At 52.5% G+C, this 21306-nt stretch overlaps 1 protein-coding gene across 3 annotated transcripts in view; it reads left to right on the top strand.

Moving 5' to 3' along the window:
* Positions 1-15137, top strand: part of G3BP2 (G3BP stress granule assembly factor 2) — a 36852-nt gene extending 21715 nt beyond the window's left edge. For 2 of the 3 annotated variants that reach the window (XM_064149653.1, XM_064149652.1), the window contains exon 12: positions 232-3165. In XM_064149653.1, the coding sequence (XP_064005723.1) occupies positions 232-507 (276 nt within the window). In that variant the 3' untranslated portion in view covers positions 508-3165. Of the gene's footprint in view, positions 1-231; positions 3166-3200; positions 3291-3894; positions 4101-5784; positions 7011-14730 lie in introns of those variants that run through there. The other variant, XR_010303653.1, reaches the window with a different exon arrangement.
* Positions 15138-21306: the final 6169 nt, after the last annotated feature.

The raw sequence follows: 21306 nt of genomic DNA, 5'->3' as shown, positions 1-21306 counted from the left end.
AGAATGGATTGAAGCGTGAGGCAGGGGGATTTAGACTGGAGATGAAGAGGAAATTCTTGACAGCGAGGGTGGGGAGACACTGGAACAGGTTGCCAAGGGGAGGCTGTTGAAGGCTTTTGCCGCAGAGCTCTGGCCCAGGCCGTGCGCTGCAGGCAGCCACTGGCTGTGCCCGCAGGGAGGCAGGCCCCGCGGGACGTTGCCTAACGTGTGCTTGACCCCCTCTCCCGTAAGCCCATTATGTTCCGGGGCGAGGTGCGCCTCAACGTGGAGGAGAAGAAGACCAGAGCCGCTCGTGAGAGGGAGACGCGCGGCGGCGGCGGCGACGAGCGCAGGGACCTGCGGCGCAGCGAGCGCGGCCCCGGGGGGCCCCGCGGCATAGTGGGTGGCGGCATGATGCGGGAGCGCGACGGCAGAGGACCCCCGGCGCGGGGCGCCATGGCGCAGAAGCTGGGCTCGGGCCGCGGCAGCGGGCAGATGGAGGGGCGCTTCGCCGGGCAGCGCCGCTGACGGCCCCGTGCCCGCCGGCGCAGCGTCCATCGTGTTTGCATTCTCGTTCATTTCTTTTGGCTTTGGAATGTGACACAGCCCTCCCGATCATTTCTTTGATGTGAGAGCATCTTTTGGTTTCCAGTTTCAATCGAGGTGGACGTTGTTTCCCCAGTTCACACCAGGAATCACGCTGTTAATTTATCAATGTAGACTTGGAGAAGTGAGGACTGAGAACACAAACAAATAAAGAACACAAAACAACAGACCGGTGAACTATCTGCAACAAAGGTGACCTAAGGGACGTGCCCAATAGAATTCGGGTCCTTGCAGTCCAAACCCTCTGCTGCACACTTTGTGTCAGTGTTCCTGTTTCTGCCTCTTCCCGTTGGAAACACAAACAGTGCAATCTGTGCAATTGGAGAAGCTTGCCTTTTTTTTCTTTTGGGTTGGTTTTTTGGTTTGGGTTTTTTGTTTTCGGTCCTTCTTAGAACACTCAGCTCAGACAGACTCGTGTTTACGCACTCATCCAATGCACTGATGGGTACTCTGAACTCGTGGCTGTGACACCTGCAGGAGGCTTCGGAGGAAACAGCCCCTTCATCCTCTTCCTCAGAACAGAATCGCTTGTGAAACGATGCGGGCATCTGATCTGCTGGCTGTGACCAACACCTGGACACACACAAACCTTAATGAGACTACACCCGTATTCCAGAAGGAATCCCTTTAGCTTGTAAACGAAGCCAGAACCCAGAGCTCCAGAGCCGTGGGCCCTGAGTAGGCAACCAGTTTGATAGCTCACGTCAGGTTACTTTCCTATCTGCCCCTCTCCGGTACAGGGATGGCTGCGCTCGCCACACTCCTCCCGCCCCGGCCCCCTCGATAAGCGTTGTACAGTGAAACTTGTCTTGACTGTATTTGAGTTCTCTGGTAATGTAATAAGCATGATGGTGCCTTCTCTGAACACATCATTCCAGTCTTGCTGGTGACTTTGTACAGTACCGTGTATCAATTACTGTGCTGCGAAGCCGGTCGGCTGCAAAGCATTTAAAGGAAATCCTGGGAAAAAAAATTGTATTAAAAAAAAAAAAAACAAACTAAGAAAAAAAAGGAAAAAAAAAAAAAAAAACAACAAAACCAAAACTGCAGTATCTGTCAATCAGTAAAACCTTGCTAGTGCTCATCCGCTCCTCGGTTAACAGCTTCGCCTGGTTCGTGGTAGAGGGGTGGGGGGAAAGGGAGGAAGAAGGCATCGAGTGGTCTGCAGCTTGTCTCTTTAATCAGAGTAAAGAAAGCAGAGCTGAGATCTGCCCTGGACGTGAATGTTAGAAGGTGGTGGCGGTGGGTGAGAGCTTCTGGCCAGCCCGTGGTCAGCAGAACTGAGCATCCTTTGCCAGGCCAAGCTCTTCGGAGGAGGATACTGCGGTTCTCGGAGGACAAAGCAGCAGCTCTTAAGTATTTGCATTTTCCAGTTGCACTTTTTACAAACTCTTACTCGTTTTGCACATAACTCTCAGCTGAAGCTGATGCGTCCGTGGCTCCGGGCTGAAGGATAGGAAGGAGACATCCTCCTCTTCAGTGCGACTGGTGGGTGTCCCGCGGAGTGGCCCATGTCTGGATGATGTCTCGGAGCGCATCTGTGGACGGCAGCTGCAGCAGCCAGCACAGCTGGGCTGCGCTTGCCCGAGCAGAAGGAGGTGTTTGCAGGTGCCTCTCTGGAAGTGTGACCACTTAACGCTGCTCCAGGCACAGAAGGTCCCACCTCGGAGAGCAGAAGCAGGTAGGGCTCCACACAGTTTCTGTCTCTGGATTATGCAATCCCTGCTGGTTTGAGTAAGGTGGAAGATTTTGCACATCCTTCCCTTTACGTGAGGCACAGCAAAGCAGCGTCCTTCTGTCTGTCTGTCTGTCTGTGCTCCCAGGCTGGAGGTCTCTGCTCTGGTAAGTCTTGCGCTATTGTCAGACCCTTCCCTGGGATGCACCTCTGCCGCTCTCCGTTGTCACGTTTCTGTTTCGTTGAAGGTGTGGCATTTTCAGCTGTTCCCTGGGATTCTGTAGTAGCTGACCTGCTCTCCACACAACCTCACTGCTTGGGTTTGAAGCTTCTGGACAAATTGCTGTTGGCAGTTTGCCCCTGGAGTGATTCCTGTAGCCTTATCCTTCCCTCTCCTAGTGCCGTGGTGCTTCGCTGCCACCTCCTTTCTTCATTTGGCAAATGGCCCTGGGAATAATCTCCACAACAAACCCTGGAGTATCAAGAAAGAGCTCCTGAGCCATTCTGCTTTCTGGCTTGCTCCCTGTTTGAGTGACACAACCAACCACTGGACCATCATCCAGAGATGTTTACACGGGGATAGCTCACCTGCTGTGCTGTGGACTCTCAGTAACACCCGTACCTCTTAGAGCAAAGGAAGGGGTTCACTGACCATTGCTGTTGGGTGCTCTGTGGGTGGTGGGAGTGTTTTGTCATTATGGTTCTGTTCCAACCAGCTTGGCTTACCATCTCAGCTTCAGTAGGTCTCCAAGACAGTGGATACCATCCTTCTTGCTGTAACGTGTCCAGCATTCTATGCTAGTAGATTCTAGTTTAATTGTGGCAGGTGGAAAGTATTTTTACTTTTAAGTTTCCATTCTGAATGTGTTTTGACTAAACATACCAATAAACTACTGATGTCTGCAGCATCTCTCCATGTTCCTGCTTCTCTCGGACACAGCTCGCTGTGGAGCACACTTCACCTTTTGCTGTGCTGTCTGAAGACCACCAGTGGTAGCAGGAGACACCGTAGCGCGTTTGGCTGGAGCTGGTGAGTTACAGTTTGCTGCAGCCAGCAGCAAACCCAGCTGGAACTGGTTGGAACTGGGACTGGCTGGAAATTCAGCCAGTGCCACCCAGAAACTGTGGCTGGTCTCCTCATGGCTTCTGAGGAGCCCTGGCTTGTGTTGTTCCCAGTCTAGGGTTGAAAGTGAAGAAATTAGACAGTTTATGTCCCAGTGGCTGGCAAGGTGTTGCCCTCTGTCTGGTGGCTCCTCTCTGCCTCAGGCTGCTTGTGGTAGCAGGAGGACATGAGCTCCTCTAGGCTGTGTCCCAGGTGGGATTGCACTTCACTCTGCAAGGCTCTGGGGACATGGCTTGAGCAGGCACTGTGATAGGACTGGGAGGAACAGCAGCCAAGCAGTCTTACATCTGGAGTCGCTTGTTCTCAGCTTTAGTGTCACTTCAGTGTCTGGATAGTGTGGAAGGATTGTTGTGCTGCCAGCATTTACCCAGAGAGACTGGTAAAGGACTGCTTGCAGATCAAGTGTATGAGTCATGGAATCTGTGGTCTTCTCTGGGTGAAGCTCCTGCTGGCAGCTGGCTGCTGGCTGCCATCTCAAATCCCTCTGCTGAGTGCATGTCTTGGCTTTTAGGTCTTCTGCCAAGTAGCAGTTGGGAAGTGGTTGGACAGTGGCACAGCTGTGTGAGCTGAAACACTGGGATGGAAAAATGAGATCCTGTAGAAGACCATTAAGCCCAAGTCACCTCTGAGGAGCAAGAATCCTCCACAGCTACACGATTTGCTGGTGCCAGAAATCCCCTCAATGCTGCCCCCCGAGAGCCTGCATTGCTTTAGGAGGTAAATCATGGGCGCCTGCAGGCTCACGTTCAGCTGGTGCTGGAGAGATGTCCGAGGTGCATCTGAAACCAAGCAGGGTTGGCCAGAGACGCCAGAGCACTGTTTGTGCGAGTTCTGGCGGTCACCTGCTGGGCTTGGGCTGAAATGAGACATCTCAGTAGCGCTGCTGCCGCCTCTGTGGCACCTGTGCTCCCTCTGAGGGGTGGGAGCAGAAGGAAGCACAGTGTGTCTGCCGTGTGCGTGAGCAAAGCTGCGAGCAGCTGCTCTCCCCGGCCGCCTTCTTTGAGGTAGCCTCCAACTGCAGCCCCTTCCCTGACCTCGAAACCCCTCAGTCCCCGCAAAGGGGAGGGGCAGGAACCCAACCAGAGCTAGCGAAACAAGGCCCCGAGTGCGCACGGCCGTCCCCGGCGAGGAGCAAGGGGCAGTGAGGGTCCCCTGCCAGCGGCCGCCCCGGCGCCCCACGCACGACGTGTCCCGTGATGGGGCACGGAGCGGTGCAGCGCCCACCGGGTCCAACTGGCGCGTTACGCCGCGGAGCATCCGCCAGGGGGCGCCATCCCCGCGGGGGGCGGGCGCCTGCGCCTCCCTGGTTCCGGCACTACGCAGCAGGGGGCGCTGGCGGCAAGGCGGCGCGGACAGCGCGTGCGCGGCGCGGCGGGAAGCGGGCGCAGGGCAGCGGCCCGGGGCTGCCGGTGAGTGGCGGCGTGCAGGCAGCGCTGGCGGGGCTGGCCGAGGCACCGGCAGCTTGATCTGCCCGGAACGCACATCGCCACCTCCCGCTTAACGCGTTCCGACTCAGCAGGGAGCAGGAACGGCTCCCTGAGGGTGAGAATAGCTGCAGGGAGCGGAGGGCCGGCCTGTGGGGCGCTGCCCCGGGGGCACCCCGCCGGCGGCGGCGGCGGCACCCCTGTCCGCTTTTGCAGTGCGTGACGTGCCCGGCGAGGGAAAGTCTTCTCCTTAAACACAGTCTGGGCACGCTTGGGAACTGCAGGTGCAGATGAGAGCTCCCAGACCTCCTGCGGGCCTTGCCGAGCTGCAGCCCCTCAGCAGAGGCCGCCCGAGGGCTGAGTGCCCTGTGCGTGGGTCAGCGCAGGCCTGTACTCCCTGTGGCTCGCGAAATGAGTCTGCCATTCCCTTTTCTGAAAGGGAAGGTTCTGGTGCCAGTGTTGAGGCAGTTTGAGAGGGCCCTGCTGGGCTCAGGTGGGCTGGCACCTTCCCGAGGACACATTGTGCAGGAGGGTTTCTGTGACGGGAGGAAGAAGGAAATGTGTCAGTCTGCTCTTTGGGAATGCTTCTGCACTTCGTTCCACCACCACCGACAGGGGTTCTCAACCAAACAGAACCTGGACAGGATCACACAATCAACTCATCAACCCAGTTTGGAGAGACCAGCCCAACCTAGCACCCAGCCCTGGCCAGTCCACCAGACCATGGCACTAAGTGCCTCAGCCAGGCTTTGCTTCGACACCTCCGGGGACGGCAGCTCCACCACCTCCCTGGGCAGCCCATTCCAATGCCAATCACTCTCTGATATTCAGTGTTAGCAAAACGTGGCCTTTTGGTGGTCTCCAAAGTGCTCTCTGCCTCCTGCCCTAAAGAGCCGAGTGCTTGCTGCTCTGCTGACCTGCTGCCTGTTCCACAGAGCGGAATGCCCCTTCCTCATTATCTCTGTGCTCTCTTCCAGGCCATAGACACCAGCAAAGACCTGCACACAGCCACTCGGCTGCAGGCTTAGCTGCTTTAACCGAGGAGACAAGGCCCCAGATCTGTGTGCATCGCCTGCTGTTCTCCAGCGGAGTTTTCTGGGGAAACCTGCCCGGGAGCTGTTTTCAAACGACTGCTCTTAAGGGGCTGAGGATTTCCCAGCGCTGGGAGAACCTTCAGCCTTCCTGCAGGCTCAGAAGATGCTAGCAGTGTTCCACATGGGAAGAATTTTTCGCAGCGGATCCTGTCCTGCTGGTGCAGAGTCACTTGTCAAGGACAATGGCTGCTGGCAGCGCGTCGATGTGACAGCGCGGGGAATGCTGCCAAGGAAAGCAAACTCCTTTGTGCTTCCTGCAGTGTTTCCCTGGCCCCTCAGTCTGAGATCACCGCTGATGGCTCTGCAAACTGCCTTTCACCGGGAGGAAAAAAGAAAAAGAGACGACTCAGCAAACTGGAGAATGGACTTTGCTGAATGCCCACGGCCACAAAAGCAGGTTGGGCAGGTCACGTGTGTGTGTGTTTGGGTCTCAGTGTGCCCTACAACAGCCGCTCTCTGTGCTGCAGGGGCCCTGCACATGAGGCAGAAGAGCTTTACCCTCTACAGAATGGGGGCTGGACTGAGGTCTCCTTTACATTGGCTTCTAAGAAAACTTGGAGATGATGCTGATTGCACAAAACAAAGAGTCTTTCAACTTCAGAGATGTTGACTACAGGGCCATCTTTGTGCTTGGGAATTCTGCCTGCTTGTGTTCCAGGGATCATGGGATTATCTAAATTGGCTTTAAGGAGCTGACTTGCTTTAGAACAAGAGTTCTCCTGGCATTTAACAAACTAAATGGACAGTTGCAGCTGAGGTCCGTGAAGTTTCAATTATCCCTGGAGAGGTCTGAGTTGGGAAGAACAGGCCTCATTGATTCTCATCCTGTCATTCATTCCCAGGAGGCAGCCACGGGTGTTGGGAGCAGGCGGAGCAGGCTGAGCGGCTGTCACAGTTAGAGCTTGCAGGAGGAAGGGGCTGTGTGGCTGTGACCATGCCGATGCCTGAGTGGTATATGTGACTTGTCTGACATCGCAGCCTGCTACCCAAGGCTTGCTCCTGTCTCTAGACACTTGCCACTTCTGCCTTTCTCTTATTGCTGAGACTTCTGCTCTCCTAACCCTTACAAAAGAGCCTGCTTGCTCTCCGCTTGAAAGAAGGTAACACCGGTGAGTGGTCCTTTATTTCTGTATGGGAATGGCCAAACTCCTTCACCACGATCTAGTTAAGCCACTTTAGCTTAGCACCTCTGTGTCAGAAGACTCTCTGAGGGCCCTGGGGAGACCATTCTCCTGGTGAAGTGAAATGCCAGCTGAGGCTTGCAAGGCTGGTGCTGTACAGCATCCTCCAGTGCAGCATCCTGAAGCGATGCTGGGCTGTGCAGCCCATCCCATCATTGCACAAGATGCTTCCAAAGCAGTGGAGGAGCACATGCCACCAGAGGGGAATGGCCACAGCCCATCTTCTAGCACCCACCCAGGCTGTGAGGTGGAAGTGTGTGTATCTGGGCTTGCAGTCAGGAGGTTGGCTCCTGTCTCCTGCAACACTGCAGGCTGCAGCCCTCTCCTTGGGGCACACAACAGTCCATGTGCTGCAGAACGTGGCTTGTGGAAGCTGAATCAGCAGGAAGCTGGTTTTGTTTCACCTCTCTCTAGCTGCCTGGGGTTTCATAGAAAAGTGTTTTTAAGACAGCACTGAAGCATTTCCCTTTGGCCAGAGCTTCCTGTTTGGCTACGTGGTCCACTTCCATGCCTCCCACTGCCCCCTCCTTTCCCTTCCCTCTCCAGAGTGGCTCTTTGCTGTTTGCAGCACTAGTGTCAGTGTGCTCAGGGCGTGAGGAGAGCTCCAAGTCACCTCTCTCACCCCACAAGTAACCCACCCAAACACTGCATTCTCTGCGTGGCTGAATGTCAAGGTGATTTCAAGGGATGAAAGGCAAAATGTTCTGTAGTTTCCAGGAGCTTTGATAATGTCATTGCCAAGCCATTTTCCCCAGATCCATGATTCAGTGAGGGAGAGGCATTGTTACAGAGAGCACTTGCTGGGACTAGCAGATGTGCAGGCAAACTGAGTTCAGAAAGCATGAAACATCCTTGACCCCTCCTGAGGCACTGTTCCTAACTGGACAATTTGGGAAGTTTCCACACCCCTGGATGACACACAGCATGCCAACCTGTGCCACCAGGAGACTGCCACCAGCCCTGCCCTCTGCACTTGTGCAGATTGCTTTGTTTAACCATGTCTTGTCCAGAAAGCACATCAAACCCTTCCAAGGGAGGATTCTGTTACAGATGAGAAGTGACTGCCCTGTTCTGATCAACTCTCTGGCTTGTAAGCTGTGGGGAGCAGCCCCAGTTCTGGGGAACAGTCACTGGCTGCAGCTGCCTGTGCTTCAGCCCAAGCTCCCTGTGTCAGGCTGTGTGGGACATCTGAGGAGCTGGTGTGAAGGGAGGAAAGAAGGTGATCCTGTGACAAGAGCTGCAGCAGGAGAAGAGATGGGGCTGCCAGCTTAGAGGTGTGCTGCTGCCAGGGGACCCCAGCGGTCTGGGATGAGACAGGTCTGTTCATGCTGTGAAAAAAGTGCTTTCCACCAGAGATGAAGTCTGTCAGGAACAGGACAGGGAAGTGGCCCTCTTTGGGTTTAGGATCCAAAGGGGATGTTGCCCTGGTTTTACTGGGACATACTCCTAGGCCAGCCTGCAGGCTGTTAGCAGTGTCAGTCAACCAGGGCAGCTGCCCTGAACTGCTCACAGGTGTATCCCATATCATAAACCTCACACTCTGTGAAAAGAGGCAGCTGGCTTCTGCTTCTCTCTGTTCCTGGAGGGGCTCTCTCATAGTTCTGTTTCCAGTGCTGCTTTCCTGTTTGTTGTGACCAGTGTTGTGCCCACATTGACTGGGGTAAGTGTGACTTTCCATGCTTTGGCAGTGGTGGCAGTTTGGCTGTTTCATTAAATCTGTTTCATTGTTGCCCACAGTTGTCCTTCCCCCAACCCCTGCCCTGTGTAGGGGGCCAGGGGGTGACAGCAACTGCTACAGCTTAGCTCTGGAGTCGGGATAAATGTGGACAGGTGTGTAAGGGTTTCTGCCCCCTTTCACCTGGAATGCCATGCATTAGCCAGGGTGGCTGTAGCTGCCAGTATAACTGGTGAAGGCCCCTTTAAATGCCTGTCTCCCTCCAGAGCAAGGATCAGGCAGGACCCTGGAGCTGACCCATGAACAATATAAAGGGGCAAAGGGAAGTGAGCAGTTTTCCTGCTCTGCGCTTGGTTCACGGTTAGGCTGCTCATGGAAGATAAGATCTCTTTGTGACTTGGTTCTCTTCTCCTGCAAGGTACTTGTGTAACTTCTTGATGGATGTAAAGGTCAGCTTGAGCAATCCTTTCAGACTGTTCTTAGCCTTGGCCCAGTCATTCTGGTGAAATGGGGCTGTTTCTAACTGCTGGCAGCACTCCTGCCCCAGACAGACACAGTTAAAGTCCTTTAGGAGGGCAAGAAACTGAAGCTACTGCCAGTCCAGTGTTCAGAGGAACCTAAACCAACCCAACAAGCCAAACAGCCTTCCTGTCTCTGAATCTGTATGCATAATGCCATCAGAACCTCAGCGACGAGTCACAGTCCTGGCTGAGGGGATGCACAAACTGCTGAAAGCAGAGAGAGGCTGAGGAGTGTTCAAGTTGTGTCTCCCCAGGGAGGATGTGAAATGAAAGCCTGATAAAGTTCACAAGCTGGAGAGTCTAACTGAAATGTCAACTCTCAGTTCTATATGAAATTTCAGTTGGCTAGAAAACAAGGAGACACAGTCTCAAGTTGTGCCAGGGGAAGTACAGGCTGGATGTTAGGAGGAAGTTGTTGGCAGAGAGAGTGATTGGCATTGGAATGGGCTGCCCAGGGAGGTGGTGGAGTCACTGTCCCTGGAGGCGTTCAAGAAAAGTCTGGATGAGGCACTTAGTGCCATGGTCTGGTTGACTGGATAGGGCTGGGTGCTAGGTTGGACTGGGTGAGCTTGGAGGTCTCTTCCAACCTGGTTGATTCTGTGAGATTCTATGAGGCTGCTTCAATGAGCCAAAGAGGCTGTTCAGAGGGGTTTAGGTCTGTGGCCCTTCTGAAAAGTAGAAACCACCCGACATGCTGACACAGCTGCTCATGAAGGGCCTCCTGTCCTCTTCTGATTTGCCTGGGGCTGTGTGTGAATTTTCTGTTTCACCCATAGTGAGACTGAGTCGTGGATGAGGGTAGCCAATAATAGTTCATTGTTATTACAAATACTAAAAATAAAGAGGAGGAATGATAGAAAAGGGAGAGGGAGAGAGAAAAAGACACCACCATGGGTCAGTTATGGATCTGGGGTGGGGGAAGGGTACTTCTTCAGGAGGAGGCTTGATTACAGGGACAGCTACCAGTGCAAGGGTGACAAACAGCTGCTAGAAAAAGAATCAGAGCCAGAGTGAACGCAATCAAAGCCCCAGCAGGAGTCAATCAGACAGCCTAGAGAGCATGCACAACGTTCAGCTGAAGGCCATGGGGAGGAAGAGGATGGACACCCCAGATGTCCACCAGGGCACCCCCACAGCACACAGTGAGCATGCCTGCAGGAGCCTTGCTGGGCTGGTACGAAACGCTGAGCAGCTGTTACAAAGGTGAGGCTGGTGTCTAAGGTGTGAGCAGCCATACGCTGAGCTCCTCTGGCTTTGGCATGCTTGGGTGGAGCGAGCCTCTCTGTGCCCAGTGCTGAAATACAGAGATGCTGCTTCCTATCCCCTTGCTGGGCTGAGGCAGCTTTCATGCTCTGGTAACAAACCCAGCTAATGCCTGGCAAACTCTACAGAAGCCCAGAGAATGTGTGCTGAATGTGGGTTCAGGCTTTGCTGTGGGCCTGAGACTGCTGGGGGAGCAGTGCACCGAGAGATACCCAAGCCGTGGGGGGAGCTGTGCCTTAGAGCAGGATTGAGGCCTGTCACAGTTGGTGGCACACTGCTCCAGGCAGGGCCTGTGTGGTAACTGCTCTGGCAGCAGGACAGCCAGACTGCACTTAACACAAGGGAGAGAATTCCCTGAAGGGCCTGTGTAAGTAGGGAGCAAATGAGTTGGACTTCAAAGGAAGGAGGCTGCAGGGACAAAGCTGAAGGAGCTGAGAGAGGCAATCAGGGAGTTTGTCACACCTTTGATGTCTCCTTATCTTATCAGGACACGCAGATGTAGTGCCTCTGCAGAGGCTGGCTTAAGTGGCAGGTTTGTTGGCTGTGTAAACATGGAGTCGATGGGCTTTGGTTCCTTTAGGTGAGCAGGTCCTGGAGAACTTTAATCCTAGAGCAATAAAAAAACCCCAACTGCCTGTGTAATTTGTGAGCTCTGTCTGTGCCCACAGAGCAGCAGAGGGAAGCAGGAGAGAGCCTGGCTGGGATACATGCAGAATGTTGCACCTTTGGGCACAGTTCCAGTCCTCCCAGCTTCTGAGGTTCAGGGTTTCCATCTCCAAACTCAGGTGGCTGCTCTTTGTAAAGAATATCCTGATTGCCTTGCTTCAGCTGTTAGAGAAGCAGAGGCTCCACTGCTTTCTCCCAGAAATCAGTCCTTCAGAGACCACCTCATTGTGTTCATTGCAGGTCTGGTTCTTCATCTGCAGATGAGCAGGTACTGCAGTGTCAAACTTGTGCTGTAATGTGGACAGCAGCTGTCACAGAATGTCAGGGGCTGGAAGGGACCTCCAAAGCTCATCCAGTCCAACCCCCCTGCCAGAGCAGGATCTCCTACACCAAATCACACAGGAATGCATCCAGGCAGGTTTTGAGTATCTCCACAGAGGGAGACTCCACAACCCCTCTGGGCAGCCTGTTCCAGTGCTCTGTCACCCTCGCAGGGAAAATATTCCTGCTTGTGTTTAAAGGAAACTTCTATGCCTCAGCTTCCATCCATTGCCTCTTGTCCTGTCATTGGGCATCACCCAGCAGAGTCTGGCTCCAGCCTCCTGGCACTCAGCCTGCACATACTTATAAACATTCATAAGGTCACCTCTCAGTCTCCTCCAAGCAGCAGAGCCCCAGCTCCCACAGGCTCTCCTCATAAGAGAGATGTTCCATTCCCTTCATCATCTTTGTGGCTCTGCACTGGGCTCTCTTAAGCAGTTCTATAGAATCACAGAACCAGTCAGCATTGGAAGAGACCACAAAGATCATCTAGTTCCAACCCCCTGCCCTAGATCAGGCTGGCCAGAGCCTCATCCAGCCTGGCCTTAAGCATCTCCAGGGATGGGGCCTCAACCACCTCCCTGGGCAACCCATTCCAGGCTCTCTCCACTCTCATGCTCGACAACTTCCTCCCCACATCCAGTCTGACTCTCCCCACCTCCAGCTTTGTTCCATTCCTCCTAGTCCTGGCACTCCCTGATATCCTAAAAAGTCCCTCCCCAGCTTTTTTGTAGGCCCCCTTTGGATACTGAAAGGCCACAAGAAGGTCACCTGGGAGCCTCCTCTTCTCCAGACTCAACAGCTCCAACTCTTTAAGTCTGTCCTCACAGCAGAGATGCTGCAGCCCTCTGAGCATCCTTGTGGCCCTTCTCTGGACATGCTCCAGCATCTCCACATCCCTCTTGTAATAGGGGCTCCAGACTTGGATGCAGTACTCCAGGTGGGGTCTCAGCAAAGCAGTGCAGAGGGGGAGAATCATCTCCCTTGACCCACTGGCCACATTTCTCCTGATACAGCCCAGGATCTGGTTGGCTTTCTGGCTTTTCTATGTCATTCTTGAACTGGGGGCCCAGAACTGGACACAGTACTCCAGCTGTGGCCTCACCAGGGCAGAGTAGAGGGGCAGGAGAACCTCTCTACCTGGTAGCCACACCCCTTCCCATACACCTCAGAATGGCAGTACCAGCCAAGCAGTCAAGGGAGATCTCTTCCTAGTCTTCTACTGAGATGATTTTTTAAAGCAACAGCAGTGGGACCTTTTCTTTATCATCAGGGCTAAATTCTGTGTTGCTGATTTTGCTCAACTGGCATGCCCCAGCTGACCTCTCAAACAGAGCAGTACATCAAGTTGTCCTTTTTCTCTTCTTCTTCAAAAAGTGAAAACCTGCAAAAAGGTGGCTCAGCTAGACTGAAAGCACACAGCACACATCCGAGCAGATGCCTGAGTTGTAAAGGGGTGGGCACTGTGTGCCTTAGGGCCACAGTAACACAGCCACCTGCCAGAGCTGTCGCTGTGACAGACATCACCCAGGGCCTGGCAGCCTGGCGTAGGAGGTGACACCGTGGCCCTCGCACCTCCTGCTTGAGCAGAGAAAGGCTGATGGAGCAGAACACCTCTGAAAAGAGAATGCTCAGGCTATTAATGTTCTTTCAGGTCAGGTTTGTTCTGTAGCTATCCTCCAAAGATAGTGACTCTGCAAGCAGTGATGTGATCAACCCCTGAGCACAAAATGCTTGCACTAGCTGCCTTGACATGTGCCAGCAGCTATCAGCTCTTGGTGTTGTGCTCCTGGCTAATGACTGAGCCCAAGGAGCCAAGGTCAGGTGGGAAGTTGAGAGCAGAGGGAAAGGCTTAAGACCTGTTGGAGGGCAAGGTCCTGAATCCCTGCCTTGGAACCTTGCATTTTAAGGCTTCTAAGTTCTGTCAGGCCGTCAAAGAGCTTCAAGAGTTTACTTTCCTCCCCTTCAACTGTAAGGGGAAAGGCCTTCACTTTGCTGTAGCAGTGAGCCTAGTGGCACTGGAGTGGTTAACACTCCTGTTTCCCCCCTGCATGGGAAAACGACTGCTCTACTCCAGCTCCTGCCCTGTGCAATAGGCTGCTGTCCTTCCTGACTGCATCCGGCGGCGACTTCCTCCCTCCAGATAAAGTGAAGTTTATCTGCAGAATTCTGAGTAACTGGGGGAACAGGGAGAGTCATGAGATGTGCTGCTGGGAGCTGGCTGCACAAAGCTGAAGCTGAGCTACCTTCCCTCACCAGTGCCCACAATAAACGGTTTCCCCTTCTGGAGAGGAAACTGGTGTCTGGCTCAGCCAGCTCTGAGCTGTGGTGCAAAAGCCTCTAAAGCAGGCTGTTAAATGCAGGGCAGCAGAAATACCAACACTGCTACCTCGGGCTTGGTTTGTGTGCTGGTGGGGGAGGGGGCTAATGAGTGGAGAGCTGTGAGGCTCATGATTTGCTCTTTCCCTTTGGATTCTGTGACACCTTCTGTAGTCCGTAGGAAGCACTGCTTCAGCCACCTTCACAAGCAGTAGTGTTGCACAGGTGAGCTGTGCACTGAGCTTCCACTCCTGCTGGCAGCTCAGGAGCCAAAGGTCAGGCTTCTGAGGGATGGCACAAGTTCGGCTTTGAGTTATGCTCTGAAGGACTTCCCTGTGTGCTTGTGGCTATTTTGGTACATTTCAGTACTAGGTAAAGATCTCTCCTCTTTTAATCAGAGAAAGGACAAAGCAGCTTCCAAATGCTGTGGAAGCTAAGAGCCTTTGGAAAGTGAGTGTGCTCTTAGGGCACTTAACACCAGCCTGATTCTGCCACCTCTTCTCTGAAGGCTATCAGCTTCTTGAGGCTGCTGTTTCTTCTGCTATGCCTTGATGACCTTATCGAGTAGGGAGTTGGCTTAAAGGTAATGCAGTTACTTGGAGAGAGGGTGCAAAGCAAACCTTTAGTGGTGCAAAGCAAACCCTCCATGGCATTCTGGGCTTTTCTATGCCTAGCAGAAAAGGAGCAGCTTTGTTCTGCTGACAGAGCATCTCCTTTTCTGGGGCTGGTGTCAATAGCTGTCTGTGGCACTGGATGTTGTGCAAGGCTGGTCAGGCCCTGCTGCCCCAGGTGCTGTACAAGGCAGTCAGGGCATGTAGGTAGTGAGTAGCTTGAGGCTCCTGTGGCTGTGCTCCAACACTGTCAAATGTCCATCTCTCTCCAGTGCCTGACAAGCTGAAAGCACTTCAGTTGGGACTGTGAAAGGATCTCTCTCCACTGCTCCTAATGACAGAAGTCCAGGACTTGAATGCCAGAGACACCTGCCAAGTGGCTTCCCCTTCCCAGTCAGGCTCCGTGAGGATTTCAGCTCTGCTGGCAGTCAAGGTCAGGACTCTGGTTAGGTCGGGGTCAACGCAGAGCAGGAAGGGAGCCAAAGGGCAGCTTGTCCTTGCTGTTTTTGTCCCTGGATAAGCTGGATTCGTAAGTTATTGAAGAGGGAGGGGGAGGAGGTGAGAAATGAAAACAGCTCTAACCAGCTGGAACTAGATCCCTCCTAGCTGGACAGTTACAATTTGTCAAACAGAAACAATGCTGGCCTGTTTGCCTTGCAGTAAACACGATGGGAACAAAGCCTCAGCTGTATGTGTGTGTGCTTGTGAGCCTCCTTGCACGCCCCTTGCTGCCTGTCCACGTGCTGGGCCCTCCGGGGCTTGTGCCTTTAACCAAAGACAAAAGGAGAGGGGTGGGCAGGCAGCAACAGGCAAACAACCCTGCCCTGCATGGGGGGCCTATAGTCTGTGCTGGGCCTGAGCTATGCCTCTGGCATGGCTGAGAGAGATCTGTGTCTAGCTCCTTGTATTAGTAAGAGCAGAGCTGGCAAGTGAGGCCAGGTGAGGTTTTTTGCTGCAGGAGTGGTCAGGGATTGGAAGAGGCTGCCCAGGGAGGTGGTGGAGTCCCCATCCCTGCAGGTGTTCAAGAGATGTGGACGTGGCACTTGGGGACATGGTTCAGTGACCATGGTGCTGTTGGGTCTATGGTTGAACTTGATGACCTTTGAAGGCTTCTCCAAATGAAACAATTCCATGAGTCTATGAATTAGGACTGGCTACAAGCACCTCATGCATCTCTCCTGGTGAGGCTCACAAGCACAACTAAGCTGCTTACTACCAGGGCTGTGAGGACACTGGGTGAGAGGTGAGCAGCTGGGGGCTCTCCATGCACCTTCACTGCCCATCACTGCAGCTCTGGTCACTGCCTGCTGAGGAGCAACTTCACTGCTGAGCAGCCTGAACCTCCCCTTGCATTCTGTGCATGGGAACAGCTCTTGGCTGGTAGGACACAGAGCTGGGGGCGCTGAGGAAGGATCTGCTCCTGCCTGCTGGCTCTTGGCTCACCCTCTGCTGGGAGAGCTGGAAACGGTGAGGTCGATGCTTTGTTTCCCAGTGTTTTTCTCAACTGCAGAGTCAGAGCAGTAACAGTATCACTTGTTTGTCACTGGGAGGGAAGAATGAGGGGAAGTGTGTCCCGTGGTGACACAGTGAATGGGAAACAGAACAGTGAAGTTAGGGAGAAATTAAATGAATTAATGTAATTTGCCTGTCCACTTAATTGACATTTCCTATGTCTGTTTGTCCAGGTTAAATGACAGGAGGGGGGAAGAGCTGATGTGTGTGTAGGAGCATCTGGAAAACTGTGACATTGGGGAGGGAAAAGAGGTGGTCATGGAGTGGTGATGTGTAGGGCAGGGAACAGGAATGCTGGAATGAGAAGAAGTGCTGGGAGTGATGGAGCTGGGATGCTTGGGTTAGGTCACTTGCAGATGGTGAAGGGCCTCTCATCCAGGGAGAGGCAAGATGGCTCAGCTCAGCATGGATACAGGGGAATTGCCCTCCCCACAGCTGCAGGCCCAGGCTAGTGTTAACTCCTGGCAAATGGAGCATTAAAATCCTTGCTCTTTTCTGCCTGCTTTCCAAGGCCCTTGAGGATGCTGGAGCACTGTGCTCTAGCTGTGCTTTGGCTGTGCTCTTCTCCCAGGGCCTTCCTGTGCTGAGATCTCTGCTACAACAGTGATCTCCTCGGCTGCCGCCTTTCACTTTGTTCTGACCATGGCAGATGATGCCAAATGGCAGCATAAACTGATCTCTGGCACACAGTGCTTGGCAAACCAGCCCTGAGACTGCTCAGCCTTTAGCTTCACTTATCTGCTTAGCAGCCCTGCACTCTGAAGTGAGAGATTGGCACTGGTGCCAGCAGGCTGGGAAGGTGACACTGTGCTGGCTCCGACTGAGCCTGTATCCCAAAGGCTTCCTTCAGGGGGTTAAAGAGAGCATTTCATGAAGGCTGAGGAATGAATGGTTGAGTTTCTGATGTGCATGGGACTGAGCCTGCCAATATCCAAAGGCAAGTAAGGGTTTTGAAGCCCTGTATGATTAAACAAAGGCCTAGGAGCACTGAGCTAGCCAAGGGCATGCTTTGATGGCTTACAAAGAGTTCCCAGCACAAATGAGGCTGCTGGCTAGGGTGTGCTCACCAGGTGCCCAAGCTCAGGATCTTAGACTTCAGGAGATGCAGCTACAGTGTTCATGCAGCAGATGAGTGTCTTTGATCCATCTGACACAGACCCTCCCCAGTATACTTCTCTCCCTTCGGGTCAGCCCTGGCCTTTATGGCACTTGCATCCCTCTGCAGCCTGTACTGCAAGCATGGAGCTGCACGGGCTGAAGATTTTGCTCGGTTGGCTGTTGTAGAAAAAGCTTGCAAATTAAAAGAGGTAATTGTGTCAGAACTGAGGAGCAGGGCACTGCCAGGCTCCTGTCACTGAGGGGAGCAGGAGCAGGATGGGGAGGAGGGGGACAGGCAGGGAGCACAATGGCAGTCGGTGGCGAGTCCCCGTGTGGAGCGGGACTGTCTCCTGGCAACGTGTGGCAATCAAGGCACGGAGCTGAAGGAGTCTCAATGTGGTGCCAGGGTCCATTTGAAGCGTTTCAGAGAATTTTGCTGTTCACTTATTGCAGACCTGCCTATTTTACTAATAATGCTCCCCTCTGATGTCATCTTGCTGCTCCAGAAGCAGTGACAGGCGTATGTAGGGCAGGGTTGTGCCTGCAGAGCAGTTGGGCAGCACTCTTGCTTGGCCCTCTTCTGGACCCGTTCCTTGGCCGTGACATTTTGTTGCCAAGCATTTGGTTGCCATGCCAACTTTTCAGCATTAAATCATAATCTAAGCACAGCAGGAGGCCAAGAGCCCTTTCAGATGGAGCTCCTCTTGTCTCCCCATTGATCATCTAACTGGCTCTGTGAGCAGGACTGGCTGGACGCTTCGAGGGCCTGTCAGCAGCAGCCCGGAGGAGAACTTAGCAGCAGGGAAATGACAGCTCCCTTTGGAAATGGGTACAGAACTTGATGGCAATTATGGCTGGAAGATTCCTGGCTTCCCAGCTCTACCACCTGTCTGAAATCAATGCTTCTGTCATTCAGCTTGCATTGCTCCACTGACACAAGCTGCTGCAGGGACCAGGGCAGCTCTGCTCAGGTGCTGGTAGGCTAGGAAATGTTTCCATTTTCCAGAGTCACCATAGTTATGGATGGGTGCTTAGCATTAAGCTACTGCACAGATCTCCTCTCACAGTAAGGCTTTATCTGAGTTGTTAAAGGCATGCTTCAGGTTGTCAGGACCAAGCTCTTAAAGCAAGAAATATTCTGCTGCTGATGCTGTGCACTAGATCATTAACATGGTGAAATCTGTTGAGCTCAATTCATGTGCATTTCCCTGCCATAATGGGTCAACAAAGAGGCAGAGTTAGAAATGCTGAAGTGGCTCCAGATGAAGAATCTCCTCTGGGAACGAAAGAAATGGAAGGAAGGCTGGAAAACCTGTGAGCTCTCTTTTAGCCAGACAGGATTTATTCCTATTGTATGAACCATATATCTTAATACAGCTGCAAGCTTGTAAGAGCAGGCTGCTTAATCAGTGAGGGCTAAAGCAGTGAGAGGAATCAGAGGAGTTCTGGTGCAAAAGCACATGGTTAAAACCAAGACTGTGCTCTGCAGAGAAGAGAGAGCACCTGAGTGCTCCCTCCCAGCTGCTTTGCAGCAGGAGGCTTTTTGTTTGTTCCTGCAATATAACTGAATACCCACACAGCTTGGAAATTATCAGATGCATCAAAACACAGGTCAAAAAAGAAGAGAGTCTTAGCCAAACCTTGTCAGGAGAAACAGTGTGACTGGCCCCTGTCTGAGCCTTAGGATCTCCACCTGGAGTGCTGGGCATCACTGGGGATCACTCCATTTAAAGGCTGTGGTTTTTAAATGCTTCAAGGCTCACCCTTGGTTATTGGTGTTTGTGTGTGGGGGTTGCCTTCAAAAAATGAATGGAAGATTTCCCTTTGCCTCCCACTGGGCTCACAGTGCTCCGGCAAGACTCTTACATGAGGGTTTTTGTTTTCCTGTACAGATTCCTGCTAGTCAAAAAGGACTTGGGGTGTTCTTCCCCTGTGGCATGGGGTGAAAGCAGAACGGCTCTGCTTGCTGCTTTCCTGGTTGATGTTGCTCAGCAATGATCAAATGATCTCCATCTCAATCTGCTCTTGAGTTTCCACTGAAACTCCTTTGCCAAAGCTGTATGTGCAACTAAAGGCAGGGTCAGGCAATGGCTGTGCAAGGGAGAGCAACAACTGACCTGGCATTCAAGAGACTTTCTTCTTGGTCACCAGATGAGCTGCCCACTTGAGCAGCTGAGGGAGACTCACCCTACTGAACACACTCAGGAAAAGTTGGTGCTGTGTCCAAATCTGAACGAGTGAGGGGACATGGTAACCTACAGGCTAGGGCTCCTCAGCAGGGTTTGTGTGCTTGTTTGCTGTTCAGGGAGCACACCTGTTGCAGCCCAGTGGGTGCTGTTTGTTTCCAGTTTGCAGACTGTGCCGCACACCTGAACTTCGCCTGCACATCATGCTGTCATTTCAGCATGCTCAAAGCAGGGACACAAAGCATTCAGGCTGCTTTTGCTCCTCCTGTGCTACAGAAAAGCCAAATGACTTTCACTGGCATGGCCTGGCATGGTGGAGAGCAATGGAGAAGCTGGTCCTTGTGGTGCAGAGAATAATGACCTTTTCTTTCTCTCTCTTGTCTGAAATGTCATCTTAGCTCTAAATAGAGAATGGGAGGGAGAAAAGGGTTGACGAATAAGTAGGACAGAAGGGTCAAGTGAGTGCATGTCAGATGTTGCTGCTCTGATCTAGATACATTTTCACATCTCTTTGTGCTGGTACCAATGACACTACAGAAAGATACATGGGCAGGGGACAAAGCTGTTAACCACAGTTACTCCTGGAAGCTTAAGGTCAAATGCAAACTGATAACTGTTGAACCTGCTTTGGGTCGATGAACTCAGGCCATGTGTGCAGTGATTTCTGTTCTTCACTTGTCTTCACGCTCTGATTCTGTTCAGCAAGATGCTAGTGCCTGCTGCACTGAAACATTTGAGTGAAGGGAGCCCAGCACTGCAGCTTTGCCAAAGTATACCTTTGATTTGAAGTATTTGGCAAGGGAGAGGGCTCTGCTTGCCCCTAAAAAAGGCAGTCAAGAGCCATGTGAAATGCAAGCTCCTCTAGAGGACACAGTTCCCACACTAGCAGATGACACCTGGAGAGGGCTTTTCAAACAAATCCTGTGGCAGTTCACAGGAGCTCTGCTTGTGAAGCCAGCCCCTTTGTCCTGCCAACACAGAGCAAAGGCACGGCTTTGAGTGGCCCAATTCTATTCGATTTTGAAGCTAAAAATACCTATTCAAAGGTTCCAAAGATGCTCCTGCTTCAAAACACATGTTCTTAAAGAAACTGCTAATTATGTGGTGGATGGTAACTGGAAAGGCACATGTTGGGAAACTCTGATTTCATGCTCTCTATGTATAGCTCAGCAGCCTGGACATGGTTTGTTCCTTTCAAAAGCAGAAACAGCCCAAATGAAGTAGTGGAAGGACTAGGGAGTGTGATCATAATTGCAAGTGAAAGCTTGCATGCTAGTTGTCCATATATTTTTATCTCACTCAGCTTTCCTCTGTGTTGTACAAAGAGTCTCAAGTGAAATTGTCATTTCTGCTGGACTCTATCAGGGAATCCTAGAACAGCTTAGACTGGAAGGGTCATCTGCTCCAGCCCCCTGCAGGGTGCCTCTCAGCTAGACTTGGCCGCTCGAGGCCTCAGGCCTGTGTTCCACCTGTACTTTTATATTGATAATCTTGAGTTACTTCAATGAATATTGAATTACTGATGTAGTGGATGTACTGTAATGAAGTACATAGAGGTTTCTGTTACAAGTATTAAGAGAGACTTTGACTTCAAATGCTTTGTTCTTCCAGTGCTCAGTTCTGTTCTTACAGACTAAGCTCTTGTGTGAATACACCGACAGGAAAACCAGTTACTGTGTTCAAAAGAACAAGGCACAAAGGCTCAGAAATGTGCCTGATGCTTACCCTCAGGGCTCAGAAATCAGAAGAGCACTGGAGGGAGAAAAAACTCCATCATTTGTATTAATGCTGTTTGCCTGGTGACTTCAGTGACTGGACTCTGAAAGGCTGATGCTGCCAGGACATGGATGTGAGCCCCTGGGAGACTGCTTGGGGTTTTGCCACAGCTTTTGGCACAGCAGAGTCAGGTCCTGGTGGCGGCTGAGTCTTCAGGATGAGGTTTCCTACTGGACTTGTAGTGAATTACTCTTCAGCTGCCATGTAACATAATATGGTACTGAAAATACAGTGAAAAATCAGAGGGAATACCTGTAGCACAGCATGGAGCAGGCA

This window comes from Pogoniulus pusillus, chromosome 10 (assembly GCF_015220805.1).
Source record: "Pogoniulus pusillus isolate bPogPus1 chromosome 10, bPogPus1.pri, whole genome shotgun sequence".
NCBI lineage: Eukaryota > Metazoa > Chordata > Aves > Piciformes > Lybiidae > Pogoniulus > Pogoniulus pusillus.
This window is presented reverse-complemented; position numbering and strand designations above follow the sequence as displayed.